General features: G+C 56.7%; 1 protein-coding gene across 7 annotated transcripts in view; it reads right to left on the reverse strand.

The window, feature by feature from the left end:
• Window positions 1-22,134, reverse strand: part of RBFOX3 (RNA binding fox-1 homolog 3) — a 161,874-nt gene that overhangs the window by 52,230 nt on the left and 87,510 nt on the right. For 6 of the 7 annotated variants that reach the window (XM_066235583.1, XM_066235588.1, XM_066235584.1 and 3 more), the window contains exon 1: window positions 17,779-17,944. The exons of the other annotated variant lie outside the window; for it this stretch is intronic. In XM_066235583.1, the coding sequence (XP_066091680.1) occupies window positions 17,779-17,883 (105 nt within the window). In that variant the 5' untranslated portion in view covers window positions 17,884-17,944. Of the gene's footprint in view, window positions 1-17,778; window positions 17,945-22,134 lie in introns of those variants that run through there. 7 annotated transcript variants of the gene reach the window in all.

The following is a 22,134-nucleotide window of genomic DNA, read 5'->3' on the forward strand; positions in this document are numbered from 1 at the left end:
GCCCAAGGGCACCATGCCTCCACACAGCAGGGTTCTTTGGGGGCAGAAACAGGAGGAAATTCCCCAGGCCAGGCAGATCAGAAAGAACTCACAGCCTCTTTCCTAGAGTCCCCTCGGCCCCCCGCGGAGAACTGGGAGTTGGCAGAACCTGGCCACATCTTGCCCTGACCCCACTCCCTGTGACCTACAGCCAGTTAGACCAGCTGCACAACTAGGCTTTCCCTCAAGAGCAGCCATAACGGGACATTAGAACCCAACTAGCTTCCCCTTTAATTACGATGGCCCACAATACTGCTTAATTTGTAATCGGGGTTAATGTGGTTCTCCCTTCAACAGTCAGGGGGCTGTCTGCACACACATGTTCTTACCGTGGGGACAGGAAGGCAGCCAGGACAGAGGACCCTGCCTGGGGCCTGCCCCACATGGTGCCGACATCGAACATACGAGTCTTCTGCCCTGCCTCCCGCCTGCCCCTGGCCATGCTCACCACACACAGAACGTACGTGTGGCCGTCACATGTCACTTGGCTTGCACATGCACGAACTGTCCTAATAGGCAGATGGGAGCATAATTTTTCCTCTAGTTACATATTCAGCACTTCTGAGAAAATGAGGTTTTAGTAATTCAATTGGACTGAGAAGCAGGGCTATAATAAAACGAAATTTGTAACAATTGTGCAGTTAAATTAGTTAAATGGAGAGGAAGGAGCGGTGGAGAATTGACCCCGTGATCTCCTAAGAACTAATAAGACATTTGAACTGAGTTGTGCTAACAAATGTTGCGGGTGGCGAGGATGGGACAGAAGTCAGGCCCAGTACCTGGCATAGGGGCTGGGGTCTGCAGGCCTGGTGGCTGGTAGGGACCGGGGGACAGGCAGGCTGGCAGGCAGAGAGCAGTCCCAGGCCCACGTGAGACAGTGCAGGCGGGGGGGGGGGGGTGCCAGGAAATGCAGGTGGCTGGAGTGGAAAAACCCAGCCGCACACTTTCTGGGTCTGGCGGTGCCCAAACTGCAGTGGTTCAGAGCGTCCCCTGGTGCCACTGGAGCGAGAATTGCTAAGGGGACCTAAGTTTGTGCTTTAGAGCTGGTGCGGCAATGGTGCGGGCTGGCTAGGGGAGAGTGACGGTGGGGGGTAGTGAAACTGCAGGGTCCCCATGCACCTCCAACCCCTGAGCCCAGCAGAGAGGCTCAAGCTGGGGGAGAGAAGCAACTTCCTCTCCTGCCCAGCCCTCCTCCGCGGTGCCCCCCCACCCCCGCTTCAGGGAAGCCTCCAGCCTCAAGGGCCTCTGTACCACAAGAGCATGAGAGTCAGAGACATCTCAGACGGGAGGCGGTCATGAGCAGCTTTTGTTAAATAGAGTTGCAGGCTGTCACTAAACCAGCGGCATGGAGTTTCAAGGGGGCAGCAGCAGGCCTGGGGCCTTTCTGGGGGAAAGAGGCCACCTGGCTCAGCCCTCTGGGTCAGAGCTGGGCACAGACCCTCAGGCATTGAGGTGCTGACACCAGGCTTTAGGAGAACCCCAGATTCCTGAAACCTGGCCATCAGCCTGCTCTGTAGGCTGGGGCACGACTCTGGGAGGGGCTTGGATAGGGAGGGACATTCTGCAGACCCTCTTTCTGACTGTCCAGAACCCTCTTTTGTCAGAAATGCTATCACCCAGGAGAACCTGCTACTTAGAAGACACCAGGCAGAATAACAAGTCCCTGGGACCAGAGAGTGGACAGCAGAGGATACAAACAGGAAAAAGGGGGCCTGCCCAAGGGGTAAGCTCCTCCCTGCTGGTGCCACATAGTCTTGGGCTCCATAAACCCAGAGGGAGGCCCTCGCTGGCCAGCCCATTGGGTCTGCTTCTTGTCCAACTGATGCAAAAGCTTTTCAGACAGGGGCCTGCTGGGGACCACCAGATGCTCGGCCTGGCTCCCTGCCCTCAGCTTCTCCCTGCCCAGGTGCTGTGGTGGCTCCAAGCCAGATGGCACCCAGACAACCGGCTACAGCCCACCCGGCCCAGGCTTCCCCTGGGCCTTCGCCAAAGCCCGACCCTTATGCTGAATGATGCAAACAGGCGGTGGGCACAGAGGCTCTGAGGGGGTTGAGGACTGCTCCCTGTCCCCTGCTCTCAGGTCTGAGCATGGTCTAGACTCTAGAGAACATCAGCAGAAGCAGCTTCCTGCTCCCTTCTGCTGGCAAGGCCCACCATGAGGCCTCAGCCCTGCAGCTGTGATGGAGGTGGAAGGAAAATCAATAAGGACGCTGGAGGTGTTAGCGTCAGGAATTCTTGTGCCTGGTTCTGAGGAGGATGAAATGAGGAGAGGGAGAGAATGGGCCTAGGAGGGTGGGCTTGGCTGCAGTCCTCAGGTTAGCCACCGGCCCTGCAGGTCCCTGCGGCAGGGGCTGCAGATGGAGAGCAGGCAGGGGGGATGTCCAAGCAAAATCTAGGGGTGGTGGGCAGATAGGACTGCTCACAGCATCAGGACCTGTGCAGCCACAGGTCAAGCTCGTTTGAGGTGACTGCACAGAACCTTCCTTCACATTCCCCCTATGTGCTGGCTAGCCCTTGATCCGCTGGAGAGGCGAGTGACTGGGGCAGTACCCTCGAGGAAGGCAGACAAGGGACCCCTCTGCCTGGTCAGATCCCTGCCCTGGGTGTGGACAGCATATCCTCTTTTCAGCCTGGTGTTGAGGGGGTCTCAGTTCCCAGGGTGGGAGGAAGGTGCTTTGGAATAAATGCCTTGGCTACCTTTGGGAATGGCCACTTTTGCCAAGGAAAATGGTGCCACCGGTGGTCTGCAGGGCAGGGGGTCAACACAAAGATAGCACCTTGGCTAGGGGAGGGAGCTTTAGGTGGTGGAGGGGTGTGAGGGAGGGGGAGGGGAGATAGGGTCAGGGTTACACAAGGGTGGGGAGGGGAGCAGGTGGGGGGGGCCGAGGGGACTGGGGTGGGCCAGGCACACCCTGAGTTCTCTTGTCCCTCTTTTCCCTGCATCCCTCTTCCTAGGGACTCAGCATCTTACTCCTCTTCTGTGCTTGGTGCCAGGAACGAAATGAGCATCATTCGCTAAAGGAAAGACCCGGTTGCACCCTCATCTTCCTGGAGCCAGAATGAAGCGTACCTTAGCCATGGCCCCAGAGCAGCACAGCCAGACTGGGAGGGTGGAAGAGGGAGAGGAGGGATGGGGTGGCATCTCCCAGCCCTCCATTCAGGCCCACTGGGCTGGCTCCCACCTCCCAGGCTGCAGTGAGCCATTCAAATATTTATCCTTGTTCCATTTTCCAAAAGGGGAATGCAGAGAAAGCCATAGAACAAGAGGAGCGGGAGAGAAAAATTCAAGTTTCTCATTTGAAAGTTAATTAGTCTAATTAGGTCCTAATTAAGAGCCCCCAACACAGTGCAGCTCACAAATGAACTGCAGTCTCCTGTCTCCTGTGGTTCTCATTGCAGACTGAGCGGGGTTGGGGACCCTAGTGGGGGCTCCAAAGGCAGCGGCGGCACAGATGGGGTCCCCTCTCTTGGGGGGCAGGTGCCCAGGGGCCCACTGAGACAGAAGCAGGCCAGTATGATTCCCCCACGTGGGTCTTCCAGGGCGCAATGTGTGTATCTTCACATCCCATTCCTACCCCCAGTCTGTTTGCCAGCTCTGGGTCTCACAGAAATTCTGGCATTGCTCGGGGGGGGGGGGGGGTCGCTGCCCCTCCCTCCGCATCAGTAAAGAGACTGATGCCCTCCAGTGTAACTTGGGGCATCCACCCAGTGTATCTGTCCCACTTCGTCTCCCAGGGTTTGTGGGCTTACAGAAGATAGGTGAAGTTGGAAGGTCATTAGGGGCTAAGTCTTGCCTTGGGAGGAACCATGACTCACAGGCCCTAGGTTTACAGACAGGGAAACTGAGGCCAGGGGTGATGGGTGAAACGTTGCAGGTCTCTGAACCCCACTTGCACAGAGCTGTCATGGGACTCCGGGTACCACGGGTAACAGACCTGGGCTTTGCCCACATGCCTGTCCTGTTCCTCACAGGCAGGGACTGAACAAGCCCCAACCCAGATGGAACACAGAAGACCCAGCCCCAGGCAGACCCTTGGGTGAGGCCTGCCTTCTGCTTTCCTGGGGTCTCCACAGAGGGTGCCTGGCAGGCCCACAGTGGGGGCTGCACTAAGGAAAGCAGGTCAAGGCAGGTGCCAAGGGCCCACCGGGAGGTGCTGGTCGCCCAGAGCTCTGGTGCAGCTGCAGGCCCAGAAGAACAGCAGCAGGAATGGCCGGAGGGGACGGTCTCTGAGCCGAGATCAAAAGAATTAAGTAGGCTTAGCTCCCAGCAATGGATGAAGGGGGTCCTGAAGCCACCCCCGGGGAGCCAGGCTGCAGAAAGCAACAAGGGGGCTCCAAGGGGGCACCTTGGAGCAGTGACGTCAGGGAAGTCACTGCTCGGTGCACTGACCAGGGAGTGATCTCATGGCATGCAAACTAGATCTCAGTGAAGGTACTGACACAGTGAGCGGAAGAGCCTGCAGGCCCTGCCCTGTGGTGGTCTAGAAGCACCCTAAAAAAGTGACCACCAGGTTTCAGAAACCGAGAGAGCACAGCTTTGGGGAAGTGGGTATGGGCGGGGCCCCAGGGCCAGCTGCCACCTGCCCTTCAGGGTAGGTCTGGCTATGGCCACCTGCACAAGATGGGCATGCCACCCCTCCCCCCCAATCTTGGCCTCTCTGTGACTCAGTTCTTCTCTTCTGTAAAACGGGCTGGCAACCTACATTTGGGGATGATGGGAGACACGTGATTAAGAATGGTGCCTGGCTCAAGGCAGACATACTAAATCTAGAAAAGGAATTGCTAAAACAAGATCACAAATCATGCAATTTATCTGAAACATTTCTATTTAGCAAATTAACAATTTAAACCCATGCTCATGCAAATGTTGGTGCCTCCTCCTGCCTCTCTCCAGGTGTTCCAGTAAGCACCCAGTAAGCAGGTCAGGCAGTGCTGACCTGCAAGGGTGAGTGTGTCCAAGTTCCATACTGTACGCACGGGCGGGTCTGGCGGTGATGCACGGTCCCCCTGCAGCCTTCTGTGGGCCAGAACACACCTTCACAGCCATCACTGGCATGGTAGGGGCCCTGGGCCCCAACTTACAGACAAGCACACAGGCCCTTAAGCCTGAGTCTCCTGACCTCTTCCCTCTCCTGAGTGGTGCCTTCACTTGGCACCCCAAATCTGTTCATGGCCTCCCTCAGAAGGAGGGCCCTAGGTGGATGCCTCTGTCTCCTCGTATCATCTCTTGCTTGGTTCCTGGCTCTAGGTTCTCCCATTCAGCTCTAGGGCCCCTCAACCCTGGCCCCACCCAGGGTCTAGGCCAACATGGAGGCAGGAAGAACCCAGCCAATGGTGCCAGAGGGGTCTCTTGGCTGCTGGGTCCCCATCAGGTGTATTGCTGTCCCTCACCCAGGGGTGACACAGAGCCGTCCAAAGGCCTTAGCAATTTCCAAGAAGGGAGAAGGGAGAAGATGTAAAGGTAAAGGTAACCTCTCTCTGGCTGAGGAAGGGTGGGGTCCCCAGCTGGATGCGAGCCACAGGGTGGTGGTCAGAGTTGGAAAATAGCAGGAGGCCCTAGGGGCTCTGGGCAACCTGGACCGCTGTCTACTGTGACGTTAAACCCTGAGGGGCACTAACCATTCTGCTTCCCACCCCAACTCCCAGGCACCCAGGTGCCTGGTGGCCTTGGGGAGCATATGAGGCAGGGGACATTTGACCAGGGCCTCTGATCTCCAATGTATACTTCCAATTCTGTCATCAATTTGTGAATAGCACAATTATACACATTTGCATGAGCATGGGTTTAAATTGTTAATTTGCTAAATAGAAATGTTTCAGATAAATTGCATGATTTGTGATCTTGTTTTAGTAATTCCTTTTCTAGATTTAATATGTCTGGAAATTTAAACAACAAAAGAAGTCAGCATCTGTAGGGATGACCCTGCCCCAGGTCTGGGCTGGGCCATTGATTCCCCCAGTGACACAATAGAAGAGGTGCTGTTATCCCCATGGACCCATGGGGAAACTGAGGCCTGAAATGGAGAAGTGCCAGGTCACTGAACAAGCTAGAGGCAGGCCAGGCCTGCTTGCTCCTTGACACCCTGCCCACCATGACCAGGGCACTGAAGTAGGAGAGGGCGGAGGACAGGTGTGCCCACTTCCAGCCCTGGGGACTGGGACAGTGAAGGAGGCCTGGCAGGGACAGCCACGACCTCCTCTGCCACCTGTCTGGGTGGGAACGCAGGCCTTTTCCTAGTTCATCTTCCCAGCTTCCCCTGCCCTAGCCCCAGTTTGCACTGGTGGGGCTCTGTTGGCATACGCATCCAGGGCAGACATACCAGCCCAGAAAGCCACGCATTCTGTGCCCACAGTCCCAAGTGCTTAGCCACACTGCGGCAGAGTCAGCCACGCAGCCACGCCAACATGTGCCGCCTGAGAGACCGCTGCAGCAAACACGCTCTTGCTGGGCTGCCCGCTGGGCCCCAGAGACCTTGCTGTGGCCAAGGGCTCCACTGCACGGTGCTGGGACTGTCCGACGTTCTGAGCCTGGAGGAGCTGGGCTCTGCGTAAGGCATGAGGCAGCCGTCGTCCACTGGCCTCAGGTATCAGGGATGGGGCACCCCCTCTGCTTGGGACCAGGTCACTTGCTCAGTGGGCAGCCACCATCGCCTTGTGGCCTGGGTTTTGTCAAAAGAAACTGCAGGGTCCGGGTGTTTCTTTCCATGCACCCTAGGCAGAGTGAGATGCCAGGGTGGCAATAAGGAGACAAGACTGAGAAAGGTTGGGGGCCACCTCTGGGCTGTGCAGGGATTCCTTCTCCTCCTCCCCACCCCATTCCCCCATTGTCGTATGCAGGGCAGGCCAACCTCTCCCATAGGGCCCTCTGAGGGCCGGCTGAGGCTGACTGCACCTCACATCCCACCCAGGACCAAGAAGAACAGAAGGAAGGAAGGAAACCAGGTCACCCCGATTCACACATCACTCCCGAAGACCCTTTCTTCCCAATTCATTTTCCCCACCAGGTCCCAGGCCTAGAAGTGCCCTGGCCTCTCCTCTCTTCCAGGTTGATGCAGAGGGGAACTCCAACTTTCCCACCCTCCCCCAGATGCTCCTGGTCCCCTCACCTACACCCAGAAGGCACTCACAGAGGACCCCTGGCCCCTCCCATGCACCTCCATGGCCAGGGTCTTGGAGTGGCGAAGTGACGTGATCAGATCTGTAGGTAAGGGAGATTAATCCAGATGGAAAAGGAGGCTCTAGACCAGAGAACGGCCAAGACAGAGTCCTGGGCAAGAGCTAATAGGGCCAGACCCAGAGGCTTGTGGTTGGTGCTGACTTTTGATGGGTGAGCTGCTCTGGTGGCTGTTACCCTGACCTTCTGTGCTCAGTCCTTGTAAGCCCCTCAGTGTTTGTGAGTGGCTTGGGGACACGGGAGCTGGGGCTAGGGGCCCCTACTCCTCTAGAGGAGGTTTTTTTTTTTTTTAACTTTTTTTATTTATTAATTTTAGAGAGGAGAGAGAGAGAGAGAGAGAGAGGGAGGGAATGGGGGGAGGGAGAGAGAATGGGGGGAGGAGCAGGAAGAATCAACTCCCACATATGCCTTGACCAGACAAGTGCAGGGTTTTGAACTTGCGACCTCAGCGTTCCCAGTTGATTCTTTACCCACTGCACCACCACAGGTAGGGGAGTTTTTATCCCATTTACCTTGCAGATGAGCTCAGGAGCGCTTTTATGTTGGGGACAGCAGGATTAAGGAGGAGTAAACTCGGGCTGAAGCTGAGCTTAGACCAGAAGTTGAGGGAGAAAGGAGGTCAAGGTGTTAAGCCTCTGGAAGGGTGTGCAAATCTGTCTGGGGCACTTGCCCTGGTCCAGCCGAACAGGACTGAAAAGGAGGCCAGAGCAGGGCGCGGGACCAAGGGTCCGCCATCAGGCGTGCAGCCCAGCCTGGTGCCTTGTGCGAGGGCTCCAGGGCCAGTAGAGGAAGGGGAGGCCTTTTTCCACCAAGGAGCTAGGGCCAGGGGCTTACAAGGACTGAGCACAGAAGGTCAGGGTAACAGCCACCAGAGCAGCTCACCCATCAAAAGTCAGCACCAACCACAAGCCAGAGACCACCGATTCCACAGGGATCCACCTCCACATCCCGAGGGTACCTTTTCTGTGAAATCTTCCCCCTTCATCCCATCTTATTTTATCCCCACTGCTTGCCTCTGGGTCTGGCCCTATTAGCTCTTGCCCAGGACTCTGTCTTGGCCGTTCTCTGGTCTAGAGCCTCCTTTTCCATCTGGATTAATCTCCCTTACCTACAGATCTGATCACGTCACTTCGCTGCTCCAAGACCCTACATGGCTCCACTATCCACTGAAAGAAGTCCAAATTTCTCAGCTTAGACCCTGAAACATCTCAGGTGTCACGCTCCCTCATGCCCCAGGTACCAGGTAGTCCATGAATTCTCCCTGAACCCACTCAACTCTGCGTCTCTCCATATAAACCGCTGCCTCCTTGTGGGAAGGTGCCGCCCACAGACTCCTCTGCCGTGGGGCTCAGCCTCGCTGACAACCAGAGCAGTACCTAGCGCCTCCAGCCGCCCTCCCAGTTCCCCTTGGAATGAGCCTCATTCCTTCTAGCCTGTGCCGACTACTGCGGCAACCACCAGCCACGGATGGCTTCTGAGCGTCTGCAACGTGGCCAGTCCGCTGTGCGATGGGCTGTGATGGAAAAATACAGAGCAGAGTTCGACGATGTAGCATGAAGTAAAAAAGAATGCCAAACATCACCGTCACGTTTAGAGTGATTAAGTGCCGCAATGGAAATATTCTGGATTGGGCGAAATAATAAATCATTAAAACGTACTTCATCTGTTTCTTTTCACTTCGAGAAGTGTGGCTGCTGAGAAACCCAGCGTCATGTGTGGTTCCCACTGCATCCGTATGAACAGGGTTGCTCTGGGCCAGGGCTGGCAAACTTTTCCCGTAAAGTTGGCAACCTTTCCCAGCAAATATTTGGGCTTTGCGGAGCCATATGGTCTCTGTTGCAAACGGCTCAACTCAGCTGCTGCGGCGGGGAAGCTGCCACAGACGGCACGCGATCCAAATGAAGGTGGCTATGTGCCAAGAAAACTTTTTTATAAAAACAGATGGTTTGGCCTCATGATCTCTGCTGCAGATCCCTGGTTTTCAGACTTTTGTAAAATGCAATTTTTTAAAAGGGGAGCATAGAGTGGGGGAGGGGAGATTGATTCAAATTGCCAACCGTTTATCTTACCAAATAAAGGCACTAGATGAGGAACAGCGGGCATCACTGTCACTTAACTAACATGGGCATTTTATTCACAAAATGTGCAAGATGTATCTTTGTGGAAAAAATGACGGCACTGAGACCCAGTTTCCCCGCTTTGCCACGGGCAGGTGGAGACTTGGTCCGTAGCTGGCACTGGGGGCGGTGTGCAAGGCTGGCTCCTGGAGAGAACATGATGGGGCTCTGTGACCCCCATCCAAACCCCCCGAAACACAGCATGCTCTCGAGCAGCGTGACACTCCCACCCCGTTTTGTGCTGATGCTGTTGGGTTGGTGAGGGGAGACTGAGGGTCTGGTTTTAGCCGACTCCCTCGGCTGCATGTGCAGACTGGTCTCTGAGCGGCGAGGCCTTGCACTGCATCATCCAACAGACATTTCCATGACAAAGGAAGCGTTCTGGAGTTGACTGGCTTGTTCATCATGACCCTGTGTGAGCCCCGAGCCCTAGAAATGTGGCCAGGCCAAATGCAGACGTGCTGTGCGTGTGGAGTCCACACCGGCTCTTAGAGACTCAGCACAGACACAGGAACGGGAATGATTGCAGGAATGACTTCATACTGATTTCACACGTGGGGACGGGAACATTTGGGATCTACTGGGTTAAAGAAAATGTACTCTTGAAACTCATCTCTCCTGCTTCTTTCTTTTCACTTGAAGTGGCTACGAGAAAATTTAACTTTCCTACCGGCTGGCACTATATTTTTTTGTTCAACAGCATTGCTCTAGAGCCTCTGAGACAGCCAGCCTCTGTTGAATTCCTCTGGCAACAGGGAACTCACCACCTCACATAGCAACTAATGTGAAAGTTGGGAGATGACAGAGACAGTCAGCAGAGATCCCAATTGGAACCAACCTTCCCCAAACACACCATTGTTTGCCAGGCCTTCCCCACCGCCTGAAAATACGACACCTAGGCCAGAACAAATTCCCACACGGGCACGTCCATTTCTACTCCACTGCCCTGTCCAGCCAGGTCCTTTGCTCACTCACTGATGAAGGAAGGAGGCCCAGGAGGAGACGGCAGGTTGGACAGAGCTGCGAGGAGAACTGAACGTCCCCGAGCCCCCCGCCCTTTGTGGATTGGTACCCTCCCTCCGCAGATAGGACAGAAAGCACCCCCAGAGACCAGCAGCCTGCTACAGACCACAGGACTGGCCAGTGGACGGTGCAGGACAAAGTCGGCCCTCTCCTGCCACCCTCTGTGGGGTGAAGCTGCAGGACCCACAGTCGTTCCCCGGCTGGTGGAAGGGCACCTCTCAGGGCCACCTGGTGAGGGTACTGGCTGGCAGGTGGTGTGACTTTGGGGTACAGAGTGGGCCTAGCCTCGCCCCAGCCCGTGTCTCTGCCCTGGGTGCCCCACTGCTCCCAGGACTAACTCTGCAAGGTTGGATGCTCTGAGCTGACTCATCCTGCTGGGCACAGCCAAGCTGCCCCCTGGGGGATTACGAAGGTAGAAGGTAGACACAACACCTGGGCTGGTGGCGATGAGCAGGTGGGGGCTGGCAGGGCAAGCAGGAGTCTCTGCGGCGGGGCGGGGGACCTAAGAGGGGAGGGAGAAAAGCCGTGAAATCCCAACTCAGAGGCCTGGATACAGCAGCCTGGCAGGAAGGTCAGACTGGCCGGCTCCCCTCTCTGACCTGGGATGCTCTGGACACAGACACGGTGGGAGATATCTGCCAATCTGGGGACCAAAAACTGTGGGTGAATGATGCCTATGGGTCCCAGGAACACAGGGTGGGGCTTTTACTTTCCACTAAACCTAGGGCCTCTGCAGTGTCTGGCACAGAGGGCGCTCCATAACTAAGTGAGGGACGCTGATTTCTGGGGATGCTGATCTCCTCCTCCTCTGTTGACTCAAGGAGCTCAGGGGTACAAAGACCTGTCCCTGCCCAAACCCTGGCTTGGGCAGGGGGATAGGACATGAGCTCACTGCCTCTCAGAGGCTGCCAGCCTGTCTGTGTTGTAGGTGGCGGGGACCCCACTGCCCACAGGTGGGTTGGATGCTGTACCAGCACCACCGGGAATCCCCAGCACCCACTGGCACCCTAGCCCTGCAGCCCAGGGGCTCCTGCCAAGATCCAAGTCCCAGCCCCACCCAGTCTCCTTCCAGAACTGGACTTGTTCGCTGGGGGGTCATAGACACCATGCTAAACTGCACTGGTGACATGGAAGTCTGGAGTCGAGCCTTCCGGTCCCATGTATAACGTAAGCACAGCCCCTGATGGAAATACAGAGCGGTCTGACCAACGGGCTGGCAGGCCGCATAGGCTGCAGGGTGCAGGGGATGGGGTGGGGCTGGAGCTCCCAGGAAGAAGTCAGGGGTGATGGGAAAGCAGAGGAAATAAATATGGGAGAAAGTAGGCCAGGAAGGAAGGTGAGAGAGGCTTAGTAGCAAGGAAAATTCTAGAGGCAACCACTGACAAGAAGGCAGAAGCGAGAGGTGGCAGGCTTGCTGGGAAGCAAGTGACAGGTGCTGGAGGAGACAGAGGACAGCTTCCCTGGGGCTCCCAAGGTCTGGGGTGGCTGGCCACATGCTACCCTTCAGGAGCAGGGGGGTCCCTTCTGCAGGCCCAGACACGGCCATTGCTTCCTGGAGCCTGGGTCAGAATGACCCCTGATTACATAGGCCTCCAAGGTCCTCCCCTTAGGTCCCACATCGCCAGGAACATCCATCCTCCCTCCTGATGCCTGTCTGTACATGGGACCCCTGCCTTTGGCCCAGGGGTGGCGGGCACCGCCCCAGAGCTGTCTTGAGGCTCTGCCAACCTCCTGCTCTCCCCTAGGAACCTGATATTCTGCTTTGAGCTGCCTGCGAGTGGATGTCCCCAGGACTAAGGACAGGAGACAGAGGGCACTTGGGCTGGGTTGTTGGTCTTGCTTCCTCCAAAGATGACACCTTGTGATTCCTCAGTGGTGCAGCTTAGCACCTGCCCTGCTGGTGCAGTGGCAGCAGGCATCCAGCTGTGTCCGGGGGAGAGGGAAGTGCAGGCATGGTCTCTGCTGGGCTGAAGGGTCTTCCCTGTCCTCTGCTGACTTCCCAGAATATCAACTGGGTGAGGGCTTAGCCCCTTGCTAACCATGCCTGCTCCTCTGCCCCTGACCAGTGGCATGATGGGGTAGAAGAAAGCCTGAGCTGCCCACTTGGCAACCAAACTCTGGTCCTCAAGTGGAACGGGCAGGACGCACTTCCTCTGTACCTACATCATCCCAGAGCCTCAGCGTAGGTGGGCCCACTTCCGAGACCCACTGGGGATCCCTGCAGTGGGGGCGGGTGGTGGCTGAGCCAACACTTCACTCGTGTGTGATTCCCGGAAACAGCGTTTGTGATTTGAACTGTAGTCATCAGCTGTAACAGAGAACTGGATGCAGGCCTCCTTACCCAACTCAGAGACTCCAACCAATGCTGTTCTGAGAAGAATCAGCGGCTCCCCTCCTGCTGGGAGGACCTTGTGACTGCCCCAAGTGCAACCCCACCCAGACCCGGAGATACTCACATCAGGAGACACTGAGTTAGGCTCAGAGATGTCCCACCAGAGGAGGGTCTTGTCCCCAGTACCCCCACCTCTGGGCAGAGATACCTACGGGCAGTTGGGGGTCCACAACTGCTCCCCAGTCTGCAGCCTTTGAACTCTGCCACTCCTGCACTGTGCCCGGAGCACCCCTTAGCCACCACTCTGTGCCATTTTCATGGCCTGTGCGTATCATGTGTCTAGTCAGATGACACTCCCTGCTCCAAGCTCTTCAGAGAAATCCACTTGCCCCGCGGAACAGGACACAAGGGAACATGAGGGTTTCTGGGCGGGCTGCTTTCGCTTCCCCAACCCAAAAGCAATCTTTGAAATGTGGCAAGGTGTCGGGGACCTGGGGCTGGAATCCCACCAGAAAGCCAAGACAGTGTAAGCCACACGAGGGCTGCCACGTGCGAGGGAGTCACTTTTCTTCTGCACACGGCCTAGAAAGTGGCCGGAGGACAGAAGGGTGTGAGGCGGACAGCAGCTTTAGGAGTTAGCATGTTACCTAACCTCTCTGTGCTTCAGTTTCCTCAACTGTAAAGTATGCACGAACCCTCAGCAGATTCTGGGTCACACGGGAGCCACCAAAGAGCGAACGATGGGGAAAAACCCACAAGAATAACTGAGGTACGACAGCAACCCAAATGATGCCAGGGCGACGTGGTTCATGGACATCTCAAGCGCAGGGGGCTAACCCAGAGCTGGCCCCCAACAATTCCTGTGGGGTGAGAGAGCTCCTTGACCGGGTGCATGTGACCTCAACTACTTGTCCGGTTAAGTTCTCTATTTCGTGGGATAACTCTAAGGCCATCGCCCGGGCCAATGGGCCAGACCTCAATAGCATGTACTTCTGAAAATGAGGGTGGACAAGCTGTGGTCTGTCCCTGTCCCTCTGCTGGGCAGGGCTAACTCACAGGCACGTCATGTCATCAAGAGCATGTGTCTGAGACGGGGATCCTGGAGTCACTCTACAGCGATACACCCAGGCGTGCACTCCTACTGAAAGTGTTACCTTTGCTGTGGTAATTAGCCCTTATTAAAAGTTCTTGTGATTAGCAGTGTGACTTCCCCAGAGAGACCAATTGTGACTTAGAGCAGCACTTCATAGGAATCTCAAAACAGACCCTAGAATTCTCTGACTCTGCGCTGGAGCCTCTGGGTTCCAGACCCTGAGGGAACAGTTTCTGCCTCTGACGACCACACAGCCCCCCCTGTCCCCGGAAACTGGATGGAAACACCGCAGCTCCCCGGAACATCAGGACTGGCCGTGTTCACCTCTGAGGCAGCTAGGGCTACCTGTGATTCCAGCTTGATTAGGAACATAAAGATGACAAGATCCACAGAGCTCAAAACGCAGCCCCCAGGAGGCCCCGGGTGCTCACTTCCCACAGGGCCAGTGGCCCCTCCCTTCCATCCCTCCTTCGCCAACACTCCTTGTACAAAACTTGAGGCACTCAGCACTCTCTCCCCTGGAGCAGTTTCCTGGCTGTGCCCAGCAGTGATAAGATTCTCTTTTATGGGGTACTGCAGCTTAATGATAAGTAATTACTGTGACAAAACCCCATTCTGTGGGCTTGAGGTTTGCCTCCCGTCCTCCACAACTTTCTTCTACTGGAATCCAGATGAGGGCCTCACAGGGAATCATGCTGATGGTCTGGATTTCCACACAAGGTCCTTCTTGCCCTGAAGGATGACCAGTATCAGCCCTGCCCCTCAACACCAGCCTCCCTGTGTCCCATGCCAAGACACCCCCCTACCAGGCCAGATGTGCAGAGACCAAGGCCCTGGGCTGCCTAGGTACTTACAGGGAACCAGAGCCCCTAAAAGGGCTGGACAGGTGGAGAAACCAAGGCCAGGCCTCACAGGATGTAATCTGAGTGAGGCCTGGGGCCATTCTGGTGAGCTCTGAAGGAATGCCTGAAGCCAAACTGCAGGTGGTTGTCTCCCGGCGTTTGGTGAACTGAACTCATCCGGCCCATGGTTAGAACTCTGAAAAACACCAGCATGGCTGAGGGTCGGAGAGGAGGGCCGCTAGATAACAAGAGCCTCTAATTACAGACATCTTGGCACACTCAGGGTCCGGCCCAAGCAGCAGGAGGAGGTTGATGCTTTCATGAAGAGAATGGGATGCTGCTGGTTGGGGTTTTGTTTTCTAATTTAAAGACTTTCAAAAGCTGGCCTGTCTCAATGTTGCATCTCAGTGTGCCGCAAACTATGTCTCTCGTCTTGCTTGATTTCCTGCTCCTGCTATCAAACGTGCTGTTGAGACTGGAATGCACAGCCTACGTAAGGCACCGGGGCCGGCTCATGCAGACTGGCGACCCTCTGCGGGAGCCTGCCTGGGAGCAAGCCTGATTCTGGGCGCGTGGCTGGGGGGTCGCCCTGGATACCTCCTCACGTGGCCTCCACTTCCACGGAACATGGGAGCCTCTGTCTCTCTCCAAAGGTGGTTTGGGACAAACCGAGTTCTGCACTAAGTGTCAGTATTGATTCTGTATCAGCCCTGGACCACCAGAGCTGCGTGTGCTCCTATAAATTTATGCCCTGCTAAGAGCCAGGAAGTGGCGGCATTCTAGACCTTTCCCATCCTAGTGTGACACACGGCACCTTGCAGACATCCGCCAAGGAAACTGGGTGCTTCCAGCCTGGCCCAATGGGCACTCTCTGGCTTTCCCAGAAATAACTTCTCATGGTTGATGCCCATTCAGGATGGGGATGGCATCAAGTGCCACCCGTTGAGGATGCATTTACTCAGGAGAGGTCCTGGAGGAGTCGGGGTGCCTTCCCCAAGGGTCATGTTGGAATCTGGAGTCTGCACCTCAACCATGAGCAATAGTCTGACTCCATCAAGAAAGTGCTCCTATCTGTCTGGCATTTTATGGAGGCTTCCAGTCACATTATCTGAACTTATCTGGGAGGACTATAGGCTTTTGCCCTTTCTCAGAGGAAGTGAACTGACTTGCCTAAGACAACACAACCAATAAACTGTGGGTTAGTCTCCAATCTAATACTCCGCCTACTAAACCTGGAGCCTCTTCCTGCGACTAGGTGAGGATGGGGCTTGGATGGGGCACAGCCTTGCCACCTTGAGTGGTCTGCTCCAAGACTTCACCTGGGAGTTTCCTAGTAATGCAAGATTCTCAGTTCTGACCCGAGATACTCATGTGATTCCTGCAATCACGAGGACATTGGGTAACCCCATCTGCGAGGTGTACCCCGACCGTCTACAAGTTAAATAACAATGGAGAATTCTGGGACTCGGCCTTGGCCTGGGCTTGCACACCAGCCTGTCAGTAGGTCTGGGGGCCCTCAGCCACTTTTGCTGCCGCTGAGCTGTGTCCAGAACTTCCCAGATGACACAAGTGGTCCAAGGGAAATTTGACCAAAGGCCAAGGGCTCTGGATCACAGGCCGCTCCATCACGCTCTGCTCCCGACTGTCATAAAGTCCCCTGAACCTTCCTCTGCAGTTGCTGACTGAGCTGGCAGTTCTGCTGCATGAGTCCTTGTAAGGGGCCGACCTGAACACCCAGCAGCCCCAGGGCTGGGGTCCTGGCTAGAGTCTGAGGGCCCATCTTTGTCCACAACTCTCCCTGAGCCTTCTCCCATGGCTCCTTCTTTCTGGGCTCTCTGAAGAGCCCAAGGGGCACAGAAAAAGAAGAACCCACTATCCAAAGGCCCAGTTTCACCTGGAACATCTCACTGTCTCCAAGAAATGCACACTTCTGTGTTCCTCCCTGCCAACATTCACATGGGGGTGATGGAAGAAGGCCACGTTCACTTCGCCGTTAGATCTAGCCTGACCCTGAACATTGGCTTTTGGGTGGCACCCTCTACCTTCCATCTCAACATGCTGCCAAGGGTGCAGACCAGGTCCTGTGGGAGCCTTCCTGCTGGATCAGGCAGGCCCCAGGACTGTCAGTCAGTCTGAAGCTCTCTGGCTTGTCTTCCCCCTTCCAACCCCAGGCCTCTGTAGACCTGCGCAGTGGTTGAGGGGGTGCTAAAGATAAAGGAGGCAGCGGGTTAGTCCAGGAGGGAGGGAGGGAGGACAGCCCCAGAGGGGTGGTCAGCCTGAGTACTGCAGCCCCCACAGGCTCTGGCTGAGGCAGCAGGCGAAACCGAGAAACAGGAAAACGCAGAACTAAGAGGCCAAGAGGCCTGGGAAAAGCGAAGAAATCCTTGGTTAGCCCCCAGTGCAGGCCCAGGACTGCACTGACTCTGCATTGGGTGGGATGGCAGGGCCCCCGCCCCCCACACCCGGGCAAGTGGGCAGGCGACAGCTGATGCTCTGTGCGCACCTCCCTGTGGATCATCCTGGGGATGTGGAGTGTCAGAGTCGCTGGGTTTCCTGCCCTCCTCGCCAGCCTGAGCTTCCTGGGCAGCCCCGCAGATTGCAAAAGTCTGGCCCCAGACCCTTTCCCGCCGGAGCTCCCCGGGCCTCCCTCGCCAGCCCCGCCAGGCGGGTGGCCCACCTCCCGGGAGGCCCAACACGCAATTCCTGCTGCAGCAGAGCTCGGCATCCCCGCTGCAGCCACCACCGCCTCCTCCGTCTCCGTCTTCATCCACCCCCGGGCTTTCCATACTCAGCTGGAGAAGGGCCCTGCTTCCTGATGCGAAGTTCCCTAAAGTGACCAGGGCGCTGAGAACGCCCTACCCCTCCCCTCAGGCTTCCCCCGAGACTCCGCCCGCCGCCCCCTCCCGCGCCTTCGGAAAAGTTGCGAGCGACGCCCCAAACTCTGGCCCCTGGCCCTGGGCGGTGTGAGCCCCAGGCGACCCCACGCTCCGCTGCTGCGCAAGGGCGCAGCTTCCCCCCACCCGGCCCGGCGCCATGACGCGGGGAGCGCAGTGGGGCCCCAGCGCGACAAGGAGGCAGCCAAGTGCGGCTGTGGGCGGCGGCGCGGGACGCACGTGCGCAGAGCTGGGGGCCAGACCAGCAGGGCTGGGGGTGCTTACCTGTTGGAGGTAGAGGAAGGTGGGTGGGCAGGGCACGGAGTGTGGAAGCATGCTGCCGGAGTTGGACAGCAGGAGGCAGCCCGAGTTCGCCATGGAGCACAGCATGGGGCGGCAGGGGGCCGCCGGGTGGCAGAGACAGCTCTGCGCTCGCTGCGCGGCTCGTACCCTTGGCGCGTCCCTCCGTGTGTGTGCGCGCGCCCTGCCTCCGGGGCGCCCTCTCAGTGTTGGTCCCTCCTCCCCTTCCTCCTCCGGCCCTCCCCTCCCCCTCGTGGAGCTCCTTAAGAGGAAGGCATCGAAAGAAAGCCGCGCGCCTCTGCCCGGTGCTCCGCTGCCGGGGCGGAGATGCTGAAGAGAGCGCGCGAGAATATGGCAAGAGAGGATATATGCGTGAGAGAACGGATGGGTGGGGGGGAGCAGGGGAGGGAGTCAGTCACTTTGGAGCTACCCGAGCCCTGTCTGCAAAGAGTGGTGCGTGTGCGAGTATGCGCGCGTGTGTAGCGGTGGGAGGGGGAGTCCCAGGCGTACTCTAACATCAAGCAGAGCCCCACGCGCAGAGAGAAGAGAATCCAGAACGGTGGCACAACAGCTGATCCCACACTTAACTCCTCGCCCGCCGGTGCCTGGGCGGCCAGCCCTCGCACCCTCCCAAGGCTTCTGTGCTGCCCTCCTCCTCCCTGAATCCAGCAACTGCTCCGGGGATTGGCATCTGCCTTAGCCCTGGCTCTGTCCACCGGCCGCTGCGGAAAGAAGGAGCGGCTCTGCTGGCTCTGCGGCCAACCGGAAGGCGCCTGGTCCTGCTGGGTATTGCAAGAAGTGCCTCTCCAAAGGGAGGCCGGCTTGGTGGTGAGGATGTCAGTGATGTAATGAGCACATCTATGCAGAGGCTTCCATCCTGGGGAACGCTTCTCCCTCTGTCCAGGGCTTGGAAACCCAGCTGGAGACCCTGGGAATCTCACCTGCCTTGGATTGGCCCCCAGGCCCCCTGTGCTGCCTTCTGCTTGCCACAGGCACATGATCTTGTGGATATTTAATAATGGAGGTGGGGGGGAACCAAGGGGCACTGACTACAATACACCCTCCCCTCCCCACACCCAAACACACTGAATCTTGTGTGCACACATCAAGGGAGCAGGAGGGCATAGGTCCCCACCCCGACCCCAGTCAGCACTTGGCATGTATCTTGGCTGTCCCCACATCACCACTGTGACAGGTGTGTGTGTGCCCACATAAATCTGTAGCTTCATCAGTCACATACCCTTTGGCCTGCCATGTAGTCACACTTGCCAGATGCCCACTGGCCAATCTCAGTTAACCAGAACCAGCCACAGAGGAGCTTGACTGTGAGAGGGACACTCTGTCCCTTGCCGCTGGTAGAGGCAGAGACAGCAGGAGGATGCGCCTGGCCTCTCGCCCCACTTATGCACACTTCTTCCGGGAAAGGGGCAAATCTCAGATGCCCAGTAGCAATTCTGGACTCACCTGTCCTACCTAAAGGTACCTGTGGTTCTCCTCCTCTCACTTCAGAGAGCAAGCCCCACTTTGGAGGGAAACAGGGCTGGGCCCAACTGGTACTGGGAAGACCACCTGCCTTTGAATCATGTGGAGGCCCCCTCGTGTGCTGTGTGATCTTAGGAGAGTCATTTGTGCTCTCTGGACTTTGGTTTCTGCACCCAACCTGAGAGACTATGTTTGAGACGCAGTTGCCCTCACTGTAGGCCACGTCGAGGTGGACCACTCAAGAAGGAGCAGCCAGGAGGGCAGTGGGAGGGGCTGCCTGCGCCCCCCCCCCCCGCAAACAGTCCTGGAACAAGCTCAGCTTGAACAAGGCAGGCAGGTGTATGCCCCCCGATACCCTCCCCACACCCAAACACACTGCCCTCCTCCTCCCCGATACATGCAGTGTCACTCAAACAAGGTAGCTTCTAGTTCATCTTTCTCTTAGAGGGAAAGGGTGCCATCTGGCAGGGAGGCAGATAGGGGAAGGTACGAGAGTCAAGGGAGAGACTGTAGGGAGAGAGCTGAGCTACCTTGCCAGGTAGCCAAACCTGCCTGACCTTTTTCTGGAATCCCAGTCAGTGATGCCCCCAGGAGTGACACTGGCACATGGTGGTGGGAACACTTGACTATGAACTTGCCAGAGGGCTTCACCTGGCTTCAGACCAATGGGTTATTAACTTGGTCTCCCAGAAGAGGTGTCTTATAGCCTAAGACACTGGTGGGTGGACAGCAGCACCTGGCTGGGCATGGCATTTGCAAGTGGAGACCTTGCAGAGGGCTCTCCTGGGGAGTGTGGCACCCTGGAGTGGCCCTGACAGCAACTGCCCAGGCAGCCCCTCTGGCTCCCTGGGCTCCCCCCATTGTACAGCTCTGCCCTCCTGTTTCAGAAACCTCCCCCACCCCATTCTGTCCTCTCCCAGCCCCAGTCAGCCATCGCTGTTCTTCCCCTGGAGAACATGCTGGAATTTGGGGCAGACATGAGACATTTACCCTGAGCCCTGGGCTCCCAATCCACCCTGCCTGTGAACCACTCACTGACTCATTTCCTGCTGTCACCGCACACCTACCGAGGTCAAGGCTTTATCCCTCCTGTGAGAGGATTGGGGAGTGTCCCCTGAACAGTGACTCACACATAGCTACTCCGTATTGAGAACCCTCTGTGTGTGGACACTGCCAGGTAGTGGAGCTGGAGTAATGAAGTTCTCTGTTCTGGAGCAAGCACATTGTCTGGTGGGGAAATCAAGCCAGCAAACCAAGTCTGCCACCTACAGTGCTGAGAGTTATGACAGCCAAGATAGTGGGAACTCAACTCTGGGGTGCAGTCAGGGAAGGTTTACTAGAGGGGCCCCTGGGATCAGCCACAAGCCCCCAAAAAGCCAGGGTAGTGAATAATGCCATATTGGTTTTAGCACCTGGTTGTTCATGAGCCTCTCAGCCCTAGCCACCTGCCTTCAAGCCTCCCCTCTGGAAAGTGTCAGGCTTGGAAGCATGTCTAGACACCTGCCTCCATCAGTCAGCTAATCACACCCAGGCTCCAGGGAGACAGAGCACAGCAAAATAGAATGGAAAGAAAAACCTCCTGAAAAAGGATATGAACAGTGTGCATGTCTGGCTTATTTCTCGGGACAGGGGCTGTGTGCCCACTGCCTCTGTGGTACGTCCTGGGCTCATGACTTTTACTATGAGCCAATTACTAAATGGCAGATTGAGGGAGGCCTTGGTCCACTGAGAGATGTCTTTGGACGGTCAGTCTGTGGAACAGCTAAACATTGCAGCCCATCTGGACTCTTCTTGGTCTGCCCTTTGAGAGTCCAAGTGTCACGAGGGCACTGAGCTTGTTGGCTAGTTCACAGCATCATCCCAGTGCCTGGAAGAGCTCCTGGCAGGGATGGGTGTGGTGGCTCTGCTCTCCTCCTGGTTTGTCCTGATGGCAAGTTGGCCACAGCTTCCAGAGTATCCAGGAAGCACAGGCATTGAGGCTGCAGCAGAAAGACCAGTGTCCTTATGTGGAGGGGAGGGGCGTCACAACTGCCTGGGTGTCAGGACCATCCCTCCTCCATGGACTGGGGCGGGAAGGAAAAGAGTGCTCTGTGCCCCTCCAAAAGCACTCCTGGGCATATCACAGGACATGGGCCCTGTCTCCTACGACTGTTTCTGAGTCTGTCCTTCACCATCAAAAACCTTGCCCTCCTTACCTGGATCTCCAGTGCCTGGCACAAGAGCGGCACAGTCAACAGTGGGGTACAAGACTCTTCTGGTCCCCCAGCCTCTGGAGCCCCTGGTGCCTCCTGGGCCAGGATGGGTGCCCCTGAGTGGCAGGTGGGGAAAGCCTGGGCCCCAGTGCTCTGCTACCCCCGCTTCTAGGGTGAAGGAAGGCTGCAAGCTGGGAAGAGCTGTCAATCCAGTGCTAATATTCACTACTTAAAAAAAGAGCCAAGGAAAAAATACCCCACTCGCCCTGAATCTGAGAAGGCCTTGTTCGGGAGGCAGGAACTGAGCTGTAATTATTTCTGCGCTCCTGGGCACCACTATAAATATCAGGCAAGTAGGCACCTCAGAAGGTCCAGATGGTTCCAAGGCTTTGGAGATCTCCTGGATCCCTCCTGCCCCCACCCGGTGTCACCTTCCCCGTTGGAGGCCCTGCTGGGTGCAGGTACTGCTCCCCATCCCGTGCACCCCCCTCCCCAGCCTGCAAAGGTCAAGGCCTGACTCTCCTCCCCTCCCTGGGCGAGCCTGCTTGGGAGATGTTGCAGACACCATCCATCCCTGAAGTGTACCTCTGTGACATGGTGACACAGGGGATACCCTGGAAGACACGTGACAGAAAGTGTTTTAAAGGGCCTGTGGTTTTTTAAAACA

This window comes from Saccopteryx bilineata, chromosome 6 (genome assembly GCF_036850765.1).
Source record: "Saccopteryx bilineata isolate mSacBil1 chromosome 6, mSacBil1_pri_phased_curated, whole genome shotgun sequence".
NCBI lineage: Eukaryota > Metazoa > Chordata > Mammalia > Chiroptera > Emballonuridae > Saccopteryx > Saccopteryx bilineata.